Source organism: Buteo buteo, chromosome 27, assembly GCF_964188355.1.
Source record: "Buteo buteo chromosome 27, bButBut1.hap1.1, whole genome shotgun sequence".
NCBI lineage: Eukaryota > Metazoa > Chordata > Aves > Accipitriformes > Accipitridae > Buteo > Buteo buteo.
Window position 1 is genome coordinate 14,151,244 of NC_134197.1, and position 25,056 is coordinate 14,176,299.

Sequence of the window (25,056 nt, forward strand, 5' to 3'; positions counted from 1 at the left end):
CTGAGAGGCATGTATGTAATGTCTCAGGTGATTCTTAGAACAATGTCAACCCAGTGACTATAATTGCAAACACCAAAAATACCTCTCTTTAGTCAGGGGAAAAGGAGCAAAATTAAGGTAAATGAAAAGCCCCCCTTTACTCCCAAGCATCAAATCCACAAAATACAAAAGCTACTCTGATTCTTCAGCAGCAGTCAGTGATCATTGTCTTAAATCAGTATCTCTACACTAGATTATAGTGAAGAACTGCAGAAAAGTATTTTATATTTCATGCTCCATACCAAATGCTCTCTTAAAATTTTAGCAAAGACTTTCACATTGAGCAATGCTCCAGAAAGTAAGAGAAAGTTCCATCCATCCATTCTGCTCAGCAATACTTTTCATTACTTTTTCAAGCATGTCAAACTAACAAGGCAGTGAAACAGCCTCAGGCATTTCTCAGCCTTAGACCTGTATTGGATGAAAAAGAGGAAGGTAAAGACTTTAATTTACCTCACATACCAGACAGCTTTACAGAGGTTTAACTGCTTATTTTAAATGATGAATTGGGCCAATTTCATCCACTGACTGAGTCCCAAGAAGTCTATGCTAGAGATAAACTGGGTCTATTCAAGACAGAGTAATAATTAGATAATACAGCAGTTTATTACAGGCTGTTCACATCATCACTAGGGGTCATTTAATCTCAATTTAGATTCTCATTAGACCTGCTCCTCTCTGGCATGCTGTACTTCTCACGTCCCTCTCATTGCACCTCCTCTGTATTTGCTTGCACATACCATGGCAGACTTCCTCTTTTGAGCTAGCTGGGCTAGCCAAAAAATGCTACCGTTCCTGTTGCTTAATACAATCCACCATCTTGTCTCTTGGTATTAAGACTATAAGAGTGTCCTGTAATCCCATTGAAGCAAAGTCATACAGATGAGGTCACCTTTATCACCTGCTTCAAGTAGGCATTATTTCACTTACTCTGTAACAAATCATAAGTGTGCAATGGAAACGAGACACTTTTATTAAACTAAGCACTTTAGCATCACCATTGACCTTGATACTATGAAAAGTTTTTGTATTCACATCCACCACATTCATTTCTTCCCTGACCTGTTTTAGAGGCAGGCTGTTAATACAACCTTTGTTGACAGTTTGGGGATTCAGATCAGGCTGTTCTCTAAGGCTGCTATAATTCTCATCCATATACTGAGTACTTGGGGCCTTATTATCTTAAAAAAATGCCTGGATAATTAATGTCTGGATAGTGCCCAAGAAGGAAGGTTTCAGTGTTGCTACATGTCTGTCTGTTTTTCCCTGCGACACATGCACCACTAGATCCTGTGGAAGAAGCACGAGACTGCAGCCTTTCAGAGACCACATGGACATGGTCAGTTGGGAATCACATAGGTGGGACAAACGGCAAGTGAAGGAGACATGCATGGAACTTCCTGCCTGGGTATGGATGGAGAACAGAGCCTGACCGGGTGTCAGAGCTGACGGCGAGACACACTGAGGGACCTAGAAAAGGCTGTGCAAAGTGTTGCAATGCAGGAGGCCACTTCAAGACTGCAAGCCAAGGCAAAAGGAGAGGGCCAACTGTGAAAGTCTCAGTGGGCAAGATGGAAAATAAAAGTCCCATATTTTAACGTGATTTCTTTATTTTAAAAGCTGCTTTGCTCTATTTTTTTTTTTTCTTGACAGGTCTTACAGACCAAAGTTAATGTATCCTGCAAGTCAGGGTGCTGAGACACTAAGGGCAAATTTATCTCAAGCTCTTTTTTCCACATACTTCTTCAGCAGTCAAAAATATTTCTGTTGTGGGTGGATTGTTTACTCCCTGTATTTCCTGCACTGCCTTTGTGTTCTGCCCTCTTTTCCCTAGTCTTCCTGAGCAGTATTTGTCCCTGTCAGGCTTGTCACTTTCAGTGTTTGAGCTCATCAGCATCTGTTCTACCTGCTCAGTACACTCTTATTACCTATAGGTCTTCTTCTGCTTGACACACTACATAAATACTTGCTTGACTAAGATTAAGTTACACAAACTTCCTTTTTTACCTTGTGGTTCCTACACCAATTTCCAGTAAATCAAATTATGCTTCTCAGAGTTTTGTGCAGTTCTTTGTATGTAGCCATGTCAGAATTCAAACCAGTGCTCTGTAAATCAGTTTCCAGAGTGCACAACTTTCAAGAGAAAACAAATGAGACCAGCAGTTGATTTTTACTTTCAATACTCATTTCATTTTTGACTGGCACCTTTCTTGTGTATCTGAGGGATGTGAGGCTAAGGCAACTTTTGGGGGTGTGTTTAAATACAATATTTGATCTGGGATGCCCCACAGTGAAACACAGTGCCATTATCACTAGGGATTGCCGTGTGGATGACTTGGAGGCCTTATTGTTAACTAAGAAAAGTGACACATAAGAACAGCATTGATCTTTGGGTGTTTTACAGTGATGGAGATCAAGCCCAGAAGAAAATGTTAGGAAATCTTATATTCAATACAACAACGACAAGATCATTTTCAGATGTCATAAGGTAGGATTAGAAGTAGAGTGCCTAAACCAGGAGCTTTTCTTTCACATACTTGAGCTAACACTTTGTTCAGAGCACTGGATTAAGTGTTTTGCATAGTTTACAGCTACTGGCTTCCTATGCAAAGAAAAGCCAGATTAAAAAATAGGAATATATTTTTTTAGCTCTAGACAAGAACTTTTGAAAGGATGAGATGTGACTAATCTCTTTATTGAGTGTTTTGAACTGCCTTTCAAGCAGAAAAATATTTGGAAAACCTTAACTACAAAGCTTCTCTGAACCAGCCTCCCGAGATACTTCTTCAGTCCAGTTTTTGTTCATGGTATCGCCAAGCATAAGCATGGATAATCAAAGCTTTCCCACAGTCTATATTCTCACATAGTGAAAACAGAAATACGTGGGACTTACAGTTCACCCCAGTCCAAAGGAGGAAGCTTAGGTATCATGTGATGAAATACAGAAACACAGAAATACATTAAGAAAGAATGCCAGGGGAGCTTATTCAGCATGTTTTGAACCTTCCTCATATGCTTTGCTTATAGCTTGTATGAAAGCTAAACCCTCTAAAGACAACAAAATACTACACACATAGTGTAGTAGTATTGGTACTATATAGTGTCTTGGTATGTAGTTTTGGTACCCATAGTCAAAGCAACTGCCTGAGACCTTATGGGGCACACCATAAGTTGCCAATGTTCTTAGCTGATCCAGTAAGGAGTTTACAGGACTTGCTGGCATATTTTTCCTTTTTTGCACCAAAACACAATCCTATATTGTATGCAGCAGCAGTAACTTATTACACACCATTACACACCATAGTCTTGCCAGATAATCCTAAAGCCCATAATGACTTTGCCAGAACTTTGCCTATGTCCAATGTACATGCCATAGTAACATCAATAGGATTTTTTCTCTGGGAAACCGTTGTGATGTAAACCAACATGGCATAATACTAAAGAAGAAAGTTTTGAGCTGCATTCTGAGGCAGCATTTGATCAGCGACTGCAGATGGCCTACAGTAGTCTTTTTTGTTGTTTTTACGACTCCAGTAGGAAGCTTTGATATAACTGAGTAGGAGAGTTAGTTTCTGACAGTATGATACTGGATTTTGCCTAAATATTAACATTTTTCAACAGAACTGCAACTTCTTTTAGTGGCATGACCATGAATAGAAGATTACAGGAACTATAGCTCCAGTAGATACATACAAGACAAACTTAAATTTTAGTTTGTTAAATATTTCAGTTGAACAATTGCACAAAGAATTTGCCAGTGCTCCTATACATATCAGATGCTAGCACTTGCTGATGGTTACCCAGCTTGCAGAAAATCCTCATGTAGTAGGGTCTGTTTCTAATGAGACAAGCAGCTACTGCACAAAGCATTTAACTTTCCAGCACTTTCCCTCTCTGTACATGGTTAAGCACTAGAACCTGAACTTGGTAAAGAAAAGCACATACTTATTTGTGCTGTTCAAAAATACTGCTTTTAATACTCCATAAATACTCATCTCCTTTTCTGTATCAGAAAGCCAGGTAATTATATTTCTTCATTTTTCCACAGCATATTCTAGCAATCTTTATCTAAAAGCAATGACTTTATTAAAACAAGCCTTCTTAACTGTCCTTGGCAGTGTACTTCCTGAGTGACCACTCCCGTATCACAGTGGAACTCAACCTGAGAGACTAAAACATTTACACTTAACATCATGAAAAAGATTGTAGAGCATCCAAATGAAAACTGAACACTAACTATTACTATTCATGCAAACAGCACAGTAGAGATACTGTTATTCTACCTACATTTAGAAATGGATGGTGCTGTGTATGTGTAGACAGAAGATGCTCCCCTGGTAAATGGTAAGCGAAATGATAGATGCTACTACAGAATATTTGTTGCTGTAATTTGCTAGAATAAAATTGCTAGAATTTGTTGCAATAATGTCACAGAATATAATCTAGCCAGGTGGCCTAAAAGGAGATATCCCTCCTACTATAACCTCAACAACTAGTTCTCCATCAAAACAATTTACAACAAGACTTGAAAGAAACCAAAGTTGACTGTGATAATGTGTGCTGGGTACTTCAGGCACATCCCTCCTCTAATTCCTCTTTTAATTCAATATGACATGTCTACACTCCATGGGTTTCTTTGGCAGATCAGGTAACACTGAGTAAGAGTCAGGACATTGTGATATATGCCCTGTATTCTCTTGTCAGCAATAAATTGTGACTGGGCAGTGCTCCTTTAAATTCACTGCAGGTTGTGGCTGTTCAAAAAAATGGACACGTACAACTGCATGATGAAAAGATTAAATCCGAGAAGTAATGGTCAAACCTCAGATCAACCTGCCAAAAGTTAGTGATTTCAAAAGGCAGCAAATCTTAAAATTGTAATATTGTACATTGCCTTTCAGCTTTTCTCCTTTGAACCACAGGGGAACTAATTGTAGTAAACTTTTAATAGTTTAAAAGAACAATAAATTTCAGAATCCAATAAGCTTTACTGGAGTGCTGAATGGTAAACTGGTTTTCAATTTAATTCTTCAGTCAAAGAAAAAAAAAGGAGAAAAAATGTGGTATTTCCCTGGAAAGGATTGCAAATAACATCAGGTGTGTTGATAGTACTTGTTTCTGTGGCAGCAATTAATTACAGTCATTGGTGCACATTTATGCTGACTGGCTTTTACTTTCCTGCAGTTGTATGGGTAAACATTGTGGGAATCCCTCCCTTCCTCAGTTTACATATAATTTAGTAACTCAATCAACTCTTTCACAAATACAAACAGAGCAGGGGAAATTGAGGAATTAATCTTGTAAGAAGAGTCTTTTTTAAAAAGAAAGGTTTTGATGAACGTCTTAAAAAGTATACGTGCTTACTGAACTTACATGGATAGTTTATGTAGTTTGAAAAGACAAACACTGGACCTATGAGAGGAATTGCTCTTTTAAATCCAGACAGAAGTTAAGTCCAGAGAGAAGGTGGACGTTTTGCTGGTAACAACTGTGTTTGTAATAGGTTTAATGACATGCTATTTCCTACTCTGAGTGCTGATATTCAGTAAACCATTTAGAATGATTGACCACAAAGTGCCAAATCACTTTCTCTGGCTTTCACTCACTCCTTTCCAGTATTAACACAATTAGTATAGTACTTCCACAGCAACTTTACCTCAAGGATCTCATTTAGATGTAGCTCTCAATCATTAAACATAACTGGACTGGGGCCTCTGCTGAACCAGTACAGTACAGGTTGAGAACAACTCAGAAGAAACTGTACCATAGATGCATTTTACCCAGTAAGAGTCCTGGGAAGCCATGCTGGTGATTGCCAGAGCACAATGCCCTCTGAATCCTTCAGCACCCATGTAATCTTGCAAGCAGAAATGGTAGGGTAAAAGTTACTTACACAAGCTCTGCTGTGCTCAGACTGGAAGACTGCTAATTTTGCTGCATCACACTCTGTGGACTGAGAATTAACTGCAACTTTGGAAGCATTTTCTGAATTCTGATATTCTGAGCAGGGGATTGATGTTAGCAGATCTAACCAACACCTAGTCTGTCTATGCAAAGTGAATTACTCCTTCTCCACAAAGATAAATCTAGATGAAAATTTTGAATCTTTTATGCTGAAAGTCCTAGTTTGACTTTCAGAGTCTTGAATTCTTTTTAGAGACCTCAGTAAATTGGAAATTACATCTCTGGACAAACTAATCTGTACTACTGGCTTTTTCCTTTCATTACAAACCTTTCCTAATGAATACATGAAGGTGTTTTGATGATCTCGTACTTTTTTAGTTTCCTGACTTTGTAGGAATTAATTTTTCCTCAGCATGAGAATGAATGCCTAAATAGATTATGCTGATGTAGAAATTAAACCTCTATGTAGAGTTGATTTATTCTTGACATAAACTTTTCTATCATCACAGTCTGGTCACACAAGGATAAAGGTTAGCAGGCTCTAACTTTTGTTTACTGTAAAGTTAGTCTAGACAGATTCAACAAGGACTCCCACATATCTTAGGCAAGGAAGGAGAGGTGATGGGGTGGCTCTCCGTGTTAGGGAGTGTTTTGATTGTACAGAGCTACATGATTGTGATGACAAGGTTGAGTACTTATGGGTAAGGATGAGAGGGAAGGCTAATAAGGCAGATATTGTGCTGGGAGTCTGTTATAGACCACCCAACCAGGGTGAAGAGACAGATGAATCATTCTACAAGCGGCTGGCAGTAGTCTCACAATCGTGTGCCCTTGTTCTCATGGAGGACTTCAACTTTCCAGACATCTGCTGGAAATACAACACGGCAGAGAGCAAGCAGTCTAGGAGGTTAGTGGAGTGAGTGGAAGATGATAACTTCCTGACACAGCTGGTAGGTGAGCCTACCAGGGGAGGAGCCTTGCTAGACCTACTGTTTACAAACAGGGAAGGACTGGTGGGAGGTGTGATGGTCGGAGGCCGTCTCGGGCACAGCAACCATGAGATGATAGCATTCTCAATTTTTGGTGAGGCAAGGAAGGTGGTCAGCAAAACCACCACCATGGACTTCCAGAGGGCAAACTTTGGCCTGTTCAGGACATTGGTTGAGAGAGTCCCTTGGGAGACAGTCCTGAAGGGTAAAGGGGTCCAGGAAGGCTGGACATTCTTCAAGAAGGAAATCTTAATGGCTCAGGACCAATCTATTCCCATGCGCTGCAAGACGAACTGCCGAGGAAGGCAACAGGCCTGGCTGAACAGGGAGCTTTTGCTCGGACTCAAGAAAAAAAGGAGAGTTTATAATCTTTGGAAGAAAGGGCAGGCAACTCAGGAAGAGTACAGGGATCTCGTTAGGTCATGCAAAGAGGAAATTAGAAAGGCACAAGCTCAGCTAGAACTCAATCTGGCCACTACTGTAAGAGACAACAAAAAATGTTTTTACAAATATGTTAACAACAAAAAGAGAGCAAAGGAGAATATCTATCTCTTATTGGATACAGAGGGGAACATTGCCACCAGACATGAGGAAAAGGCTGAGGTACTTAATGCTTTCTTTGCCTCAGTCTTTAATAGTGAGACCAGTTATCCTCAGGGTACTCTGCCCCCTGAGCTGGAAGGTGAGGATGAAGAGCAGAATATACCCCCCTTAATCCAGGAGGAAATAGTTAGTGACCTATTACGCCATCTGGACACTCACAAGTCTATGGGACCAGATGGGATCCATCCAAGAGTACTGAGGGAGCTGGCAGAGGAGCTTGCCAAGGCACTCTCCATCATTTATCAGCAATCCTCGTCAACAGAGGAGGTCCCAGATGACTGGAGGCTTGCCAATGTGACCCCCATTTACAAGAAGGGTTGGAGGGAGGATCCGGGGAACTGCGGGCCTGTCAGCCTGACCTCAGTACTGGGGAAGATTATGGAACAGTTCATCTTGGTGTGCTCACATGGCATGTGCAGGACAACAGGGGATCAGGCCCAGCCAGCATGGGTTCATGAAAGGCAGGTCCTGCTTGACCAACCTGATCTCCTTCCATGACCAGGTGACCCACCTAGTGTATGAGGGGAAGGCTGTGGATGTTGTCTACCTGGACTTCAGTAAGGCCTTTGACACTGTCTCTCACGGCATACTCCTTGAGAAGCTGGCAGCTCATGTCTTAGACAAGTGTACTCTTCGCTGGGTGAAAAACTGGCTGGATGGACGAGCCCAGAGGGTTGTGGTGAATGCAGTTAAATCCAGTTGGCGGTGGGTCACAAGTGGTGTTCCCCAGGGCTCGGTGTTGGGCCCTGTTCTGTTTAATATCTTTATCAGTGATCTGGATGAGGGGATTGAGTGCACCCTCATCAAGTTTGCTGATGACACCAAGTTGGGAGGGAGGGTCGATCTGCTCGAGGGTAGGGAGGCTCTGCAGAGGGATCTGGACAGGCTGGATCGATGGGCTGAGGCCAATTGTATGAGGTTCAACAAGGCCAAGTGCCGGGTCCTGCACTTGGGTCACAACAACCCCATGCAGCGCTACAGGCTTGGGGAAGAGTGGTGGAAAGCTGCCCGGCAGAGAAAGACCTGGGGGTGCTGGTTGACAGCCAACTGAATATGAGCCAGCGGTGTGCCCAGGTGGCCAAGAAGGCCAACGGCATCCTGGCCTGTATCAGAAATCGTGTGGCCGGCAGGAGCAGGGAGGTGATCGTCCCCCTTTACTCGGCACTGGTGAGGCCGCACCTCAAGTGCTGCGTTCAGTTTTGGGTCCCTCACTACAAGAAAGACATTGAGGTGCTGGAGTGTGTCCAGAGAAGGGCAACCAAGTTGGTGAGGGGCCTGGAGCACAAGTCTTATGAAGAGTGGCTGAGGGAGCTGGGGCTGTTTAGACTGGAGAAAAGGAGGCCGAGGGGAGATGTTATTGCTCTCTACAACTGCCTGAAAGGAGGTTGTAGTGAGGTGAGTGCTGGAGATAGGACAAGAGGCAATGGCCTCAAGTTGAGGCAGGGGTGGTTTAGATTGGACATTAGGAAAAATTTCTTTACTGAAAGGGTTGTCAGGCATTGGAACAGGCTGTCCAGGGAAGTGGTTGAGTCACCATCCCCAGAGGTATTCAAAAAGAGTGTAGACAACGCACTTCAGGACGCGGTTTAGGGGGCATGGTTGATGGTTGGACTCAATGATCTTAAAGGTCTTTTCCAACCTAAATGATTCTATGATTCTATATCTTGATAGCTAAACCAAATTATTTAATAGTGTTTCTAAAAATAAATATGTGTCCAGAACTTTGTGGGCCCTAAGATTAGGACAAGAACTCTCCAGGACACAGATCATCACTAATAAGCATTTCATACAATACTTGATTAACAGCTTGGACCCAACTGGGTTAAATGTTCCTGCAGTTTTACACCCTTTGCTTTCCCTTGATTTTAATTGGGAGATGGCAATGGCTGATCATTGTGGTGGCATGGTGGTTTAGATGCATGAATGGCTCTGGTTTAGATTTACGAGAGGAGAGCTGATAAAACATGTGCTCAATACATGGTGTTTGTGGGGCTAAGAAAAACTTTCAAGTAACTCTGCAAATATAGTTAGAAAAACAAAGCAGCTTGGGGTCCCAGTTAAGACTCATGTGCCCCAAAGCTCATTCATTTTTTCTTACTGCATTGGTTAGTCTAACAAAACATTTCACCTTGCTTCATAAACCTTGTACGGCTGCTGTCACCTAACCATCACTATTACAATGAGGTAACAGCTGCTTATTTTGTAGAACTACACAGGCACATTCATATATTACAAATACAACTTGGAGATGTAAGAAAGAGATGGCAAAGGCTCAGAATAATGCTACAGCTGCTTCAGTGTATTCCTGAACAGAAAGACTATTATAATCCCAGCAATATACACCTTTCTGTACTTCTGCAGAGCAAAACATGGTCTGTAGTGCTGATAATCACTGTGTTTAAATAAATGCTCTCTGTCAAGGAATATTTTCCTTTTAACTGATCCTACTGCTGAAACCCTACTGGTTCACAATAGCTTGTTGCCATGGTTGGGTAATGATGTCACACATTCTGCCCTGTGTCCATGCTAGGAACTGAATGAGAATGATTTTTTTAATGACTAGGAGTTACTTAGCAATTCCCTGGAAGACCTGAAGTGAGTTACAGGAAAACAAGATGCCCTGTTGACCCTACCTGCACTGTATCTTTATGCCAGTGAAGCGATGCTGTAAAACTCCATAGTAAATGCTCTGCAGATTTAAAACAAAGGTTGTGTTACTGCAATCTACCTTGTCAGCCAACAGATTTCAGTGGGCTGAAGATCAGCAGGAGGCTAGGTGAAGTGCGGCTTAGGGGCTCACACATGACCACGTGCCCTTGGAAACTACATAACTGCTTGTCCTTCCGACGTTTTTGGAAGAGGGTATACCATGTGTGTCCTCCCCTCCATCAGTGATGCTTTGACAGGAAAATCATCCCGAGCAGGGTACAGACATCACTGTATCAGGCAGCAATTGCCACGTTACTGCTTTCTCTGACACCATCTTTCAAATTAGATCTATCCTTCCGAGGTCAGCATCTGGAAGGCAAAGAACACGAGGAAATCTCTTGTAAATACAGACAACAACAGAAAGGCAGTAAAAACACCCGCCCTGTTACTGGTCCCCAGAGCCTGGCTTCTGCTCGCCCCTCTCCTCAGGGACAGTGGTGTTTGGAACAAGGAAGCCTTTGTCCTTCTGAGGAGAGACCGTCCCGAGAGTTTCAAAGCCACCTAAGCTATCCGGATGCCCCCCTGCCCGTATTTCCTGACGGGTCTCCCTTTCTAGGAAGGCAGCCTTGTCTTCCAGGGCTGCCCCACCCGTGCCCAGGGGCGCAGGGCTCAGCGCCCCGCTCCCCACAGCCCCCCCATCCACAGACCTTCGGGGAGAGCGCAAGGCCGGCGGCCGTGGCTGACAGGCCGGGCGGGAAAGCGAACCGAGCGGGGCCGGGGCCGGGCCGGGAGCAGGGCCCGCCCGCGCCCCGGGGAGCACCGCGGGGCCGGGGCCGGGGCCGGGGCCGGGGCCGGGGCCGGGGCCGGGGCCGCGGCCGGGGCGTTGCGGCGGGACGCGGGGTCCCCGCTCCGCCCGGCGGCGGGCTGAGGCGCGAAGGGAGACAGACGGTCCCCCTCACCCCCCGGCTCCGTGCCGCGCGGCCGGGGCGGGGCTCGAGGCGGGGCTCGAGGCGGGCTCCCTGCGGCGGGTCCCGCTGGCCCGGCCCGGCCCCGGCCCGGCGAGGCGAGGCGAGGCGAGGCGAGGCCGCCGGGTCTCGCCGAGGCGGGGCGGCGGCGGCGGCGGCCGGCGGCATGAAGGTTAACTTGGGCGTCCTCTCCCTCTTCGTGGCCCTGGTGGGAGCGTCAAGCTTCGTCTTCCTCGTGGTGGCCATCGCGACGGACTTCTGGTACATCATCGATGCCTCCAGGCTGGAGGCGTCCCGTAACGGCACGGACGCCCTCAGCTCGCACTCGGGTCTGTGGCGGACCTGCCGCGGTGAGTGGCGCGGCGGGTCCCACGCGTGTCCGGCAGGGCGGGGTGGCCGCGGGCTTCGACTCTTCCCGGCCGCGGGGGGCGGCGGCGGCAGCTCCGGCCCGTGGCAGCGGAGGGGCCGCAGCAGGCGGTCGCGGTCGCGGTCGCGGTCGCTCCTTGTCCGGGCTGTGCGTGCTCGGAGGAGCAGCCCGCTGCCCTCCAGCCTTTGTCCAGTATCGGCAGGAGGTGGCTTGCCCGAGGAGGCGTGGGGATGGCCAATTTTCGGCTACTGTAACCCGATTTTACATCGACTTTTAATTCAAAGTAATTCAATAAACGTTAACCGTTTAGAAGGAGGGAGATGTCTCTTCATTTGACTCGGGGGGAATTACGGGGCGACAGCTCTGGGTTAAAGCCATTAAAATGGTAAATAATAACATCAAGAATATTAAACAATGTCTAGTTTACATACATAAGTAATATTAATATAAGCGATATCAATATAAATATTATTAGTTTGAAGTGTATCTCTTTAAATAATATAAACAAAGTTAACTTAATCCCATGCTAACTAAAGGTAAGTGACTAAAGACTTACCGGGTTCACCAAGTAATTGTACTGCATTTGATCCTGCTTGGTGTTTCACAGTTCTGGATTTTAATGAAAGATCCATAAATCCTACCTGGATTTTACAGGATTTTCCCCATTTAGTTTAACTTGTGTGCCAGGCATATTACTTTTGGTTTTGATTCCACCATTAAGAACAAGCAGTAAGTAGTGTTCATCATAGGCAAGAAAGGATGTTACTTCCAGTGGAGCAGGGGAGAAGGAGCAGGTTAAAGGAATTCTCCCCTTTGCTGTGCCCTGAGCCCCACTGAGATGAGCAGATGTTTCCCTCTTGACTTCAGTGGTCAGGCCCCATGGGAGCAGAAGCTGGCCAATGCTGGGTAGCAAAAAGCCCCTCCTTTCCTTCCCTACCTAGGAATGACTGTTTTTTAAAGCAGGTAATATTATATGACTTATATGTACATGCAAAAAGAAAAAAACAGAGGATCTACTGCAATAAGATATAGTGTAATTTTTTCTCATTGTTTTTTCCCTTCCCTGTTAGTGAGGAGTGAATGTTACCCTTTGATTAATCCCTTCTGGCACGAGAATGCAAACATCACCGATTCACACAGACAGCTTTTGTGTGAGTAACTTTTATATTATTTCTATAGTTTCATCCATCCTTCCCTCCCTCCTTGTCCACTTACAAGTTCCTTTTCTCATTCCGAGGGGGAGCTCTTTGAGATAGTGTTTTGACTCTGCTTTTGTACAATATTTGTCACTGCATGTGGTCTTTAAGTGGGATTGCTGTTGAAAATGACCATCTATTTGATGTCAAGTTCAGCTAATTTCTTCCACAGGAACAAGATGTTTCTACCTGGAATGGCTCAGGAAGGTACACAATTGTTAAAAATAAAAGGCAAAAATGTTCAAAATCTCTTCAAAAGAGTTTGATCACTGAAAATGCTTGAGCACACATTTCAATTACTCTTTAAGACAGCTACTTATCTACCCTTTCAGTGAGATTCCTTGCACTGAAAAAAACCTTAAGTATGTGGGCATTTAAGAAAATAAATCAATGACTAAAAGGAGTCTTCAAAATCTTTGTGTTCAAAAAGATTACTTTAAGTTTCTAACTGCGTTGGTTAGTATTTGCTTCTTTTTCTTTAGATTCATTTGTCAATGACAATGTTTTCAGGAAGTCCAAACTAAACATTTTCAAATACTTTTAGGCTTCTCCTAAAAGATAATTTCACTTCTTTGCATCATATTCTGCACAATGCTTTGCTCATACATGCTTGTATATGGGTTTGCTTTTTTTTTAATTTTGTATTTGCTTACATCTCCTCTCTGACTCTGGCTGTTTTCCCCTTGCAAGCGGAACATATGCATTTGTCCTGTGTTTTAGAAAAACAAAGCAGCTTGGGGTCCCAGTTAAGACTCATGTGCCCCAAAGCTCATTCATTTTTTCTTACTGCATTGGTTAGTCTAACAAAACATTTCACTTGCAGATTTTATTATAAGCAGGTGTTGTCCGCCTAAAAATGATAAGAAATCAAAGATACTTTCATTGGAAGAACCTACGAGGTTTGATTAGAATGCTCTAGAGTGAACTTTTTGATATTTTAGGTGTTCAGCTTCAATGCAGTTTCAGACCCACAGCAATAGCAGCTAAACATAGGAAGTGCCTTGTCAGTACTTCTTACTTGTAGGAAATATAGATATTTCTAAGTGATGTGTAGGTTTGTTAAGTACTGAGATATTACCTTCTACTTCAGCCTTACACTTCTTAAATATTTTCTGACTGTGGTCACTGAAGCATATTTAGGCAGATCAGGTTGAACATTCGTCTTCATCTACAACACATTCTAACTAGAATTTTAGAGGACAATTCTGGGATCGTGGATTCCAGTGTAGTTACAGTAATTTCTTCACGTGTTGCTATATGGGGCAAACAGGCTAATTGCACAGCTTTAATCAGTTACTTCAGAAAATTACTTTTTGCTCTGTGTGTGCCTGTGCAGGTGTCTGTGTGAGGCACATTCACATGGAATTGATCTCATTCTGTCTAGCTGTACACCCATATTTCTCACTGTTTGATTGGCAGACTGAATTTCAGGAGCTCTGGCAACATCAAACGTGTTTCTTGCTGATTATTGCTAAAAAGATTTAGAAGGGCTGTCTCCTAATGCAGGCACTTAAGTAACACATCAGGAATCCTGTTCCCCATTCTTCAGAGTTCCCATACTCTTGCTGGCATGTCTTAACCAGACACAAGTGCCAAAAAGATGGGAGAAGGCCTATAACTGAGTGCAAATTGCTGGGTCTAACTGGAAACAGAAGTGCTGGTCACTGCCAGAAGACAAACCCTTCATTAGAGAATGAAAAACCTTCACATTCCCTCCCTCCACATTTCCAATCTCTCTCCTATTCATCCCCAGCAGATTCCTTTTAGGCTTATTGCGTACTTCAAATACAGTTCCTGGCAAATTAAAAAAATTGGGTGTACAAGTTAAAGTTCTGTGCTACCAGCAATATTACTCAGGCAATCAATCTAGGTCTTGTTAAGCCTGAGAGTATGATGTATTTTCACATCATAGGAATACTCTTGAGCAATTTTTCTAATGGATTAGGCACAAGCATGCTTTCTCCTGTACATTAAGCTTCCATTTCTTTTCTTACCTCTCCCTCCAGCTGAATATATGGTGTATACCCTCTCTCTCCCTCAAACCCACAATGTATAAAACATTTTCCTACTATAGATTGCATTATGGCATGGTTATGTATTTGTTTAAAACATCAGCTATTGTCTAAAGAAATATACCGCTAGACTACCTACCACTAGCTTTTCTGAAATTTCTGCATTTTACAATGTTTTTTTTTTTTTACTGGAGATGCATATTTTCCACTGTCCCATACAGGATTAAAATGAAAGTGTCACTTTTCACATTTAGACAGTTATTAAGGTCTCTTGGTGAACCACGAGGATTAAAGATAGTCCTCTGAAAGTCACCTTTAAAACTGAAATCTGTCAGCAAAGTCACCCCAGATATCTTGTCTTGCCGTGTGTTCTCCTGTGCCAGCTATGAAAGACAAGCAGAAAGAGCAACTTTTTTTCATGATGAGCTGAATCCATCTCTCACTAAATGGTAGAAGAAGAATGTCACTCTGGCTTGAAAGGAAGCTGCATCAGGAGTTCTGAGCAGCTTTGCCGTTTTCTGGTAGAAGAAACATAACATTCAAAATCACATCTAAATGTTGAGGATCACATACAAAGAGGGGGACGTTGGTGCGTAGAAGGAATGGCAGTGTCTACTGAAAAATTTTCCTCAAGAGTTGCAGCTTTGTAAAATAATTTCTTTCAGAAAAAAACCAACCCAAACCAAAACCGAACAAGTTACATTGGGAAAAGGTTACTCTTGGGCATTTTTCTAATAGAGATGTTTTTCATTTGCCAAAGTCTATGTTGTTAATAATTAGTAAATCAGTATAGATTTAGCTAAAGACAACATCAGTGTAGTCCCTGCAAAATGAACAATTTTGTAAATAATTCTAATCAAAATCAGTTTGTACTCTGGACTTGGTCCAAGTACTTCTTTCAGGACAGATGAGCTGTCAAAAGAAGAAAGTAATGTGTTTGCTGGATACTAATGTATCCTGTCAAAACTCTTCTACTTTTTGGAAACTCAAGTAACCTGCTCCTATGTGTCTCAGTTATGGCTGGATAGTGACCCCTGCTGGGTAACATAAAAATTACTTGCATCTACATTCTTCTGAACTAAATGTTACATGATTTGCTGATCCTAGAAAGCTGTGGCTAAGGTTTTTTCAAAGCATGGTGAAATTTTTTAAAATGTGGAGGGTTTTTTGTGTGACTTCCCCCCCTCCTCTTATATTTTAAAACCAAGTTGCCACAAAGCTTTTTTCTTTTTCTTTTTTTTCTTTTGGCACACCTGAGCAACATCTATATGTGTTATTTGGCCAAAATGTAAGAGGCCATTTTGGTCCAAAAGTGCAAACAGATGCAAAATTACAAAACAGATAATTTTTCCTGAATCTTAGCTTTGCACCCCAAACTGGTGCGGGGTCCCATCTACACTGCAGAGCTGGGACTAGTGTTATGAAAAATAACATGAGAGGAACTACTGTTATTTCTTAATGGCTGCCTAGTTTGCCCCTGACACACGAACCAGCTGCGTTAGGTACCTACAAGGTATGATTAAGCCTCTGACAATCCTGATTTTTTATTAGTAATATGAACATCATGGCCAGTGATTGATTTTCTGTTACAAGTCACTTTTTAGTGCTGTCCTCTATTCATGAGCCTTCCAGAGATGATCAGTTAATGGATGTGGTTTCCACTTATATATGGCTGGAAGAAAATGTTTTTCTTGTTATAAAACCGAGACTGGAGTGTGCAGCTGCCCATGCACAACTGCTTAAATTATTCTCCCCAGAGTATTTTTATTTTTTTTTTTTTTAGACATCAATATAGCTGGAACCATGAGACTGCAGGAAAGTTAGTGCTTCTTGTAGGGAAACAAATCTTTGCAGTAAGGGCAGTTACTGATACCTCAGTTTTTATAATGTAACAGCTACCTTGGTTTCTTCATCAACAGAATTAGTTTAATAGTACAGTTAAACTAGACTGGATTTCCTTGCAGCATGTGGACCCTGCAACAGTCACTAACCAGGTGCTTTCACACTTCTCCCCACTCTTTATGGACCTGCTTCATTTTTACTGAGTTGCATGTTTATGATGTTACAATCCCAGAATGCCTAATTCTCTGGCTCCCATTATATTTTTCCTGGCTGATTTACAGTTCTTCACAATTTTTTCCTTTTGATTTTAAGTTATCAGAAGGAAGCAGCTAGGGCTGGAATACCTGGCAAGAGCCAGTTCAGAGGCCAAATGAAATAAGACCCAAATGATGTACATAGAAATTCTAATGTAATTGATACGGTAGGTGTATACCTAAACGGATCTGCTTTGTTTCTGAGCAACAGTGCAGTGGTCCTTCAAAGAGGTTCCAGTGAACATTTGCTTTGGTACTTACAGTAGATATTACAATAAATATATACAGAAATATGAGATAACTTTAGCATCACTGCAGCTGAGACCTAATGAGTGACAACTTCTGATGAATGTTCTCATTTTCAAATTAATTGGTATCATAGCCATAGAACGTGAACCACAGTGTATCATTCTACCCATTCCTAGTATTGAAGGTTTTCATCAGTGCGCACCTATACCAAGTCTAGCGTAATTTTATTTCTACTGTCTATAATTTGTCTTCCAGTTTAGTTTAGAGACTTGTTGCGTAAGAAGAGCACAAAGCCAAAATGTGTAACACAAAGTCCGGAGCTTAGCTAATTATCCTGGGGTACTCTAACCCTGTGAGCTCTCCTCCAGCATCATCTTTTCTCTACTGAACAGGAAGGAATCCAGGCCTTCGTGTCCCTGGGGTTCAAGCCCAGAAGTCTCACAATTAGACACAGACAGCAGTTCTTTTCTGTTGCTCGTTGTTTCTCTGTTGTTTCCTTCTTTCCTTCCTTGCAAGCAGGTCAGGCTTTCTCAGCGCACTGTTTCTTCCTGGCTTTGCCAAGTCTTTCCAGAGCAGCCCCACTGGTTTTAGCTACTGCCAGCATTCTGTTTCAGCTAGTCCTTTGTCTTTATAACTGGCTATTTAGTTACTGCTGGGGAAGATAAACAGGTCCTTAATTAAGCTCTTCTGAGCTGCTGCCATTTGGAATATTTCTGATGAGGTGACTATTACAGATTTCTAGAGACTATTTGCTATTACAAGCTGTGCAAACAAAACCAATGTTAGTTTGAAACAATTAAGCTCCAGCATGTTAACAGGAGATGATTAACAAAACTGCTAGACCTGCAGTTGGCTACTTTTGACACCATTCAATTTTTCTAGTTCATTCCACAGATTTCTGTTACAAACAACTCGTCAACAACTGTGTTAGGTGGTAATTTAGAAATGTCTGCCAAATTCACAGATCTGGACACACACTGCAGATGTCAATCTTACAGACATTTGGTCAGACCTCTAGTTGAAACAGCTTTGGCTAGCTGATGTAAAACTTCATTAACTCAGATCAAGCAATTAAAGTATTTTTTGCCACAAAAAAACTGGAGCATTTTTAAAATGTTCATCAGTTTGTTTCAGTATTTTCAAGATTAAACTATTGGGGCTTTCATGTTGGACTGACAGGGAACTCAGGTGTTGAGAAATAAATGTGGGAAACAATTCTGTTTTATAAGAAAGTGCACATACCTCCTCTTGTGCAAAATGCTTAGGTTGGTTTTGTTTCAATACTAGATTAATTTCATCAAAATGAAGACATATGTATAATAATGCATAAATATGTATTACAACACAACCTAAAACCCACTAAAATTACAGCAAAATTAATGTTTTAACTTCTTTTACACATGATTACTGAAGACAAACACAGTAAAGATATTTTAAGTCATGTCCTTCTATAAACTAATTCTGTCCCTCTAATCAAGCAATATAATGACATAATATCATATGCCAGACGCATGAATTCAGATTCCTGAGTGGTTTCCATGGCAGCATTTTAGAATAAGTTTCCCAGGCAGTTGCAGATTTCATAGAAGAAGGACAAATGGGTATTAGGTATTGAACTAGAACACTGGAGGTGATAAAAGTGCTGTTTAACCAAATACAATCCATCAGATATTTGATTTTAAAAAAGCTGCAGGTGATTCATGTGAAATGTGATCCCAGCTGTGTGTAGGAAAAGTAAGGCTCTGTCACAGTGGGATTTGTGGGTTTCAGCTGAGATATCCCTAAAACCTGTATTTTCACTGAAGAGGGCATAAAAATCAGAGTTATTCTGATGTTGCATGCAACTGTCCCAGATCATTAATGTAATCTATGACACTCCCCAGGAGAATACTCTGGTATGGTTTTGTTTTCCCTTGGCTTCAAAAGGTTACATTCAGAGCCTTATCGTCTTTATCCGCGCTTGTCCTGGCTAAGGTTACAGTCCTAGCTGCAGTAGCTGAAATCACACCCTGAAAAGGAAAGTCAAAGAAATAGCAACTGTTAGTGCTACTGTCCTGAGGTATAGTTTGTTAACAGCAACTTTGACTCATGAGGGACACCTGGAAAATCACAAAGCACAGGTCAGTGATGAGCTTGTTTATGTTTCTTCCCTCCAGCAAAGCCAGGTCTGAGGACAGAGTTGCACCCTTCTTACATTCTTACTTTTAAAATATTAATTGCATCAGATTTTATCCCCTCAAGGCCTTTTCACCTCTTACATGCATGTCGTGGTTTAACCCCGGTCTGGTAACTAAGCACCACACAGCCGCTCACTCACTCCCCCTCCAACCCAGTGGGATGGGGAGAGAATTGGAAAAAAAAAAAGGTAAAACTGGTGGGTTGAGATTAGAACTGTTTAGTAGAACAGAAAGGAAGAAATCATTAATAAAAACAATAATAAAAAAAGAATTGGCATATACAAAACAAGTGATGCATAATGCAATTGCTCACCACTCACCAACCAGTGCCCAGTTAGTTCCTGAGCAGTGATCCCCCCCGGCAAACTCCCCCCAGTTTATATACTGGGCATGACATCACATGGTATGGAATACCCTATTGGCCAGTTTGGGTCAGGTGCCCTGGCTCTGTCCTGTGCCAACCCCTTGTACCCCTCCAGCTTTCTCGCTGGCTGGGCATGAGAAGCTGAAAAATCCTTGACTTAGTCTAAACACTACTTGGCAACAACTGGAAACATCAGTGTGTTATCAACATTCTTCTCATTCTGAACCCAAAACATAACTATACCAGCTAATAGAAAGAAAATGAACTCTATCCCAGCTGAAACCAGGACAATGCAAGACCAAATCTAAGAGGACACATGGATGTCAAAATGGTAGGGAATCAAAATCAGACTTAATACACTCAGGAAGCACAAACAGGGAGAAGACTAGCCTGTTCCTGCTGCCTCTCTAGAATATGAGAACTAAATTGTGTGCCAAATCTCTATTCTGTCACATCATGTCGCATCACATCCCTGACAACCAATTCTAACTCCTGACCTAAGTTCCATGGCTATTTCTCCTCTTGGTATTCAACTAAGATTTGCAAACAGTTTTGACATACTGGTTTATACACAGGAAGTTGAAGATTGATTTGACTGTTAGCGTCTGAGAATTGCTATAGGTTTGGGTTTCTTAGCCATCAACAGCAGCCATGGCCAGTTTTGCTGAAAGAAAGCTGAGGCAGTACGCTCAGATTTAGAAGCAAGGAGAGAAAGTGCTCCCTTCCATGCAGAATGCTGAATTCATGCTTTCTGAGCATCAACTGATCCTGATGTGGGCATATGTGGGTCTAAATATGAGAATATAATACCAGCATAAATAAACAGCAATGGAAGAACGATGGGCCCACCTCCCAAAACTTTTTCCTTGTGAATATCTTCTGTACTACACGTAACAAATAATTATGTCTTCAAACCACATTCCACTCAATTAAAGAAATTAAGTGTCTGCCTTGATCCCATGCAGGCTTTTCCTAATCTTCCAAGGTTCCAGAACTGAATAGAATCATGTACACGATTGTGTCTTATCTTTATAATGGTATTGAAGAGGATAAGCTGGATCCTTAGCCAGTGATGGGTGGAGTACCTCCAATTCAGTGGGCAGTTACAGTGACTTAAAAAAATTGATTACCTGATCACATACAAACCGTGATCTCTTAACTGACTCCTTTTCCTTAGGAACCAGCTAATGGTGTATTGTTGTTCCTCTGTGAAATTAAATGAGACACTGAAGCCTAGAGCCCTTCAGAAAATGGATTTGAAGTTTTCCTTTCTCAGTAACTCTGCACTTCACGCTGGTATGAAATAAATTGATACTGGAACCCGGAATTACTTTTTTTTGATTATTATTCTAGAAAAGGTTGGGTTGAACATTGTGGATAGATTGCATGAGAGGGAACAATGACACAAAGATGGTTTATGATGGAAAAAACCAGTGTGATATGCAAAAATATATAGCAACCCTCTGTTTACACAGCTATTAAAATGTTATAGGGATCAAGAAAGGCTAATGTAAAACATTTAGCATGGGAGGAAGCAACCAGGATGGTTAATGTACTTAGTGAAACTGCTGTAGGAAACAATGACAGACACAGAATTAGTGCTGGATGGGAAAATTTACCTCTAGTTGGTGGTCAGCTGCAACAAAGGAAAAGGTCAACAATTTGCTAGATCGGTTCAGCAGAGGACATGTGACAGAAAAGAAAGAGTTTATCCAAAGCATCTGCTGGATCCCACCACCCAAACAGAACAATGCCATGCACTGTGATCTGTATGATTCAGATAACCAGGGCTACCTTTTATTAAGGTTGTCAGTGACTACCTGATATACAATGTATGACCTGTTATCCAGCTAGGCTTAATATCTGAAACATTTTAATTGCTTAAATATATCCATGTAGACATATCCTTTTTATTTGTGGTCTCTGTTTGAAACACAGGCTGTGATCGTGTGAAGGGCTTGCTCTGTATGTTACATTTTTCTCCATACCATATATTTGTCCTGCCAGCTTAAACTGAAAACCCAAGAGATTGCCCAACTCCTTGTCTGTGTAGCACAGAATAAGGCTGTGAGACTGATCAGGGGCCCTGCACTCAATAATTATTAGTACATCCGATGCCACCATAATAAAATATTAAAATATTAACATTCTTCATTTTTCTTCAGACATGCATGGAACATTTGTCATCCTGATGCCCCTCAGCCTGATATTGATGATTTTTGGAGGAATGACTGGATTCATCAGTATTCTTGCCAGGGCCTACCTACTGCTTCTAATGACGGGACTGCTTTTTCTTTTTGGAGGTACTATATCAAACTCCCAGCTTAACTGTTGTAAATAGTAAGAGATTATATCTGGGAAACATCACTTTATCTTCCAGGCGAAAAAAGCTAAGCAAGAATTTGCTTTCAGAATAATGCTGCTGTTCATTCACTTGGTGTCTGCTCAGCTCCTGACGGGATTCTGGAATAGAAAGCTGCCCCTTAATAGTCACAAAAGGCAAATAATCACACACAACCATACATCCTTGTGGAGTGAGTCATACTTTGAACACTATGTGTTTCCTGTGCCCATTAATGCAAAAGATTCAATACCTTCTCAGCACAGTGCCCAAATTCTTTACAGACAGGGTAATGGAGTATCGGAGAGGTGACTTTGGAATTAGTAAAGCATAGGGTTCGATAGCCTTGCACAGATCTTACAACTGTTAAGAAAACTGATATTTTTTCAAAGGCATTTGCACTGAGTTCCTGAAAAGGGTCTTGCTAGGCATTCCTGGGTTAGCTTCACTGCTAGTTTTGAACTACAGTGGTCTCCCTAAACTGTGGGTAACAAAAGGAAACCACAAAGAGTTATTTTAGTTGGAGTGTAACATTTCAATTTGAAGCTAGTAAAATTCTTTTACATTTTGTTTTCTATTATTTTTGCTGTAACCAAAACCTCTGTGTTTTAGAAAGTAATTTATGAATTAAAACTAAAAACATTCTGTCAAAGTAGAAAAACTCCCTTTTCTTCTCCAAATACATTTTCAGTACTGTTTCACAATGTAACTTGAAACAGAAATTTTCCCCAACAGAAAAGGGGATCATCAGTATTGGCTTTCGTCACCTGATTATACTGTTCTGTTGCTAGGAAGAAAATGCTAGGAGATGGCTGGAAACAAATGCTGCTGTCTCAAAGTCTTGACTGACCTTTTTAGTCTGAAATGATCTTACAAAGACCAACCATCCCCCATTACAAAAAAAAAGTAAGTTCTATTTCCTTAGAACATCAGAAAGCTGTATTCACTAAAAAGGCTTAGAGCTATTTGAAAACTACTCTGAATAGTAAGTGAAAGATGAAAAAGCTGTGAAGTGCAAGGCATGATTATCCCACCGAGGAGTGGGTTACTGCGCCTTTCTTGGGGTTGCAAAGAGGGAAAGAAAACACAAAGACAGTATTAGAAGAAGGGTGCTTGAATGTGTTCTAAAGATGCAACTAGTGCTGTTTCCCAGCACAGTGTGAACAGACTGCAGGGTGGCCTTTGGTGTGAGACCAGACCCTCCTCTCGCTCAGACGGTATTGTTCAGCTGTTCAAGCTGCACCGAGGCTTGATGTATATAATGGGCATGCAGTTTTATAGGATATTCCAGTTCATGGAGTCCGGTATTGATGAGATAGTTCTGTCTCAGCAGAAAGAAATATTTTATGATGCAATTCTGGAGACCTGAGTTTTTTGGAAAATAGCAGAACTGATATGTTCCACCTCCCAGGACTTGCTATACGCTTTGCCATTTTTTTGAAATATGGCCACATTTAAGGGGGATCAGAGAGCTTGGCATACCTTGTTGAAAATGTTAACAGAATAGTCATTTCCATTTCTGCTGACAAAAGGTATAAAGTGATTCTTTCCCCCCCCTTGCAGAGGACTAGGATAAGGTACAGGCATCATAGCATGGTTAAAATGAGGAATATGAGTATGAATTTTGACTGTTGGATAACCCAATACTCTTCCATCTTGGTTTGCCTGTACTCAAACTTGTCTTTCTGGCAAAAATGCCATCTAGACTTACACTGTCATTTAACAGAAAGCCAGACCAAAATTCTTCTCCCTCAGAATTAGATAAGACACTATCTTGTCCTACAAGTGTCCTGTATCTACTTTCCCTGGGCTACAGTCCGTTAATCCAGGGCCTTTCTATTGCATCTTTTCTGCCACTGATCCAGTGAAGTTTTGACTTTAGTTAATATATGTCCTTTGAGTGACATAGACACCAGCCCCAGGATGTAGCATGTACTTGTGCTAGATGTGCCATTCCCTAAGTTTGCTAGCTTCTGTACAGTCCTTTCATTCTGAAAACATCTGGCTTTTTGTTTGAGTGTCTTTATGAATTTATTTTTAGTCTGCTCCAAGGATGTCTTTGGCTTAATTATTTGGAAGTGAAGAACAGTCACGACTCCACAACATTTGGTGGGAGGTGACAGTAAAGACCAACACATTTACACTTAACACTGAAAACTTAGGATACTCAAAATTAGAAAACAGCCTAAATTCAGGTCACTGAGCTGAAATGCAAGAATCTCTGTCTCCATGGGCTTTCTTGCATAGAGGTATACAACTGTATGTGGTGCACAGCAATGAGAAATCAGGATGCATTATAATACAGTATTGAAAACAGAGATGTACATGCATTAGATATCTGTAAAAGACATAGGAAATTTTAATTGTGGGAGGCTTGCTGTTATACATTTTGATTCAGTATTTAACAGTGAGAACACAGTAAACTCAATGGACAGAAATAACCCTCCCTTTGCTTCCTTCTCACCCTTCCCCCCAAAACCGCCTCAACTAGATTTCAAAGGTAAACAGAGCCTAACTGGTAATCTGGCCTGGGTAGATAGGAATGAGTGGCAAAGAAGCCTTAAGAGGTATCCAATTAATTATTTTTAATTTCTGCAGTGAATGCTAACTAGCTGAATATGTTTTTCTTTCCCAGCTCTTGTTACACTTACTGGGATCAGTGTCTATATTGCATATTCAGCTGCTGCCTTCGAAGAAGCTGTCTGCCTCCTGAGGAGTAAGGATGTCCTGGTAGAAATCGACATCAGGTTTGGCTGGTCACTGGCACTAGTCTGGATCTCCTTTGTCGCAGAAGTGCTCACTGGGGCTGTGTTTCTCCTGGCAGCAAGAGTTGTGGGTCTGAAACGGCGACGTGAACAGACATTATGAACAACAGGTATTGCAACAACAGAACCCTGCGGAACCTAGAAATGTGGATTGCTGGGTCCATCTGGTCACTAGGGGTAATAAAAGTGGCAAGGCTGTGACTGAGTATCTTGTCAGCTGCCGTAAAGCCTTTTCCTCACAGTTAGCTATAAAACACGAAGATTCTGATAAATCAGCAAAACATTTCAAGTGTTGTCAATAAGAAAACCCTTGTGACTTTAGAGGAAAGTACATTGCAGT

The 25,056-nt window shown here is 41.8% G+C and overlaps 1 protein-coding gene across 2 annotated transcripts; it reads left to right on the forward strand.

Moving 5' to 3' along the window:
* The first annotated feature begins 11,312 nt into the window (after nucleotides 1-11,312).
* TMEM114 (transmembrane protein 114) lies at nucleotides 11,313-24,819 on the forward strand. 2 transcript variants are annotated; one of them, XM_075058543.1, is made up of 4 exons: nucleotides 11,313-11,499; nucleotides 12,587-12,667; nucleotides 21,776-21,913; nucleotides 24,587-24,819. In XM_075058543.1, the coding sequence occupies exons 1-4, from the start codon at nucleotides 11,316-11,318 to the stop codon at nucleotides 24,817-24,819; spliced, it is 636 nt and encodes a 211-aa protein (XP_074914644.1). In that variant the 5' UTR covers nucleotides 11,313-11,315. The 2 variants fall into 2 exon arrangements, with proteins under 2 accessions (XP_074914644.1, XP_074914643.1); XM_075058542.1 differs by lacking the exon at nucleotides 21,776-21,913 and having other exon boundaries at nucleotides 11,316-11,499.
* The last annotated feature ends 237 nt before the right edge of the window (nucleotides 24,820-25,056 follow it).

Bases quoted from the DNA above. Each gene is read 5' to 3' on its own strand.
- TMEM114 (XM_075058543.1), top strand. From the start codon at position 11,316: ATGAAGGTTAACTTGGGCGTCCTCTCCCTCTTCGTGGCCCTGGTGGGA. The intron at 11,500-12,586 runs GTGAGTGGCGCG...CTTCCCTGTTAG, and splicing joins TCTGTGGCGGACCTGCCGCG to TGAGGAGTGAATGTTACCCT. The intron at 12,668-21,775 runs GTGAGTAACTTT...ATTTTTCTTCAG, and splicing joins TTCACACAGACAGCTTTTGT to ACATGCATGGAACATTTGTC.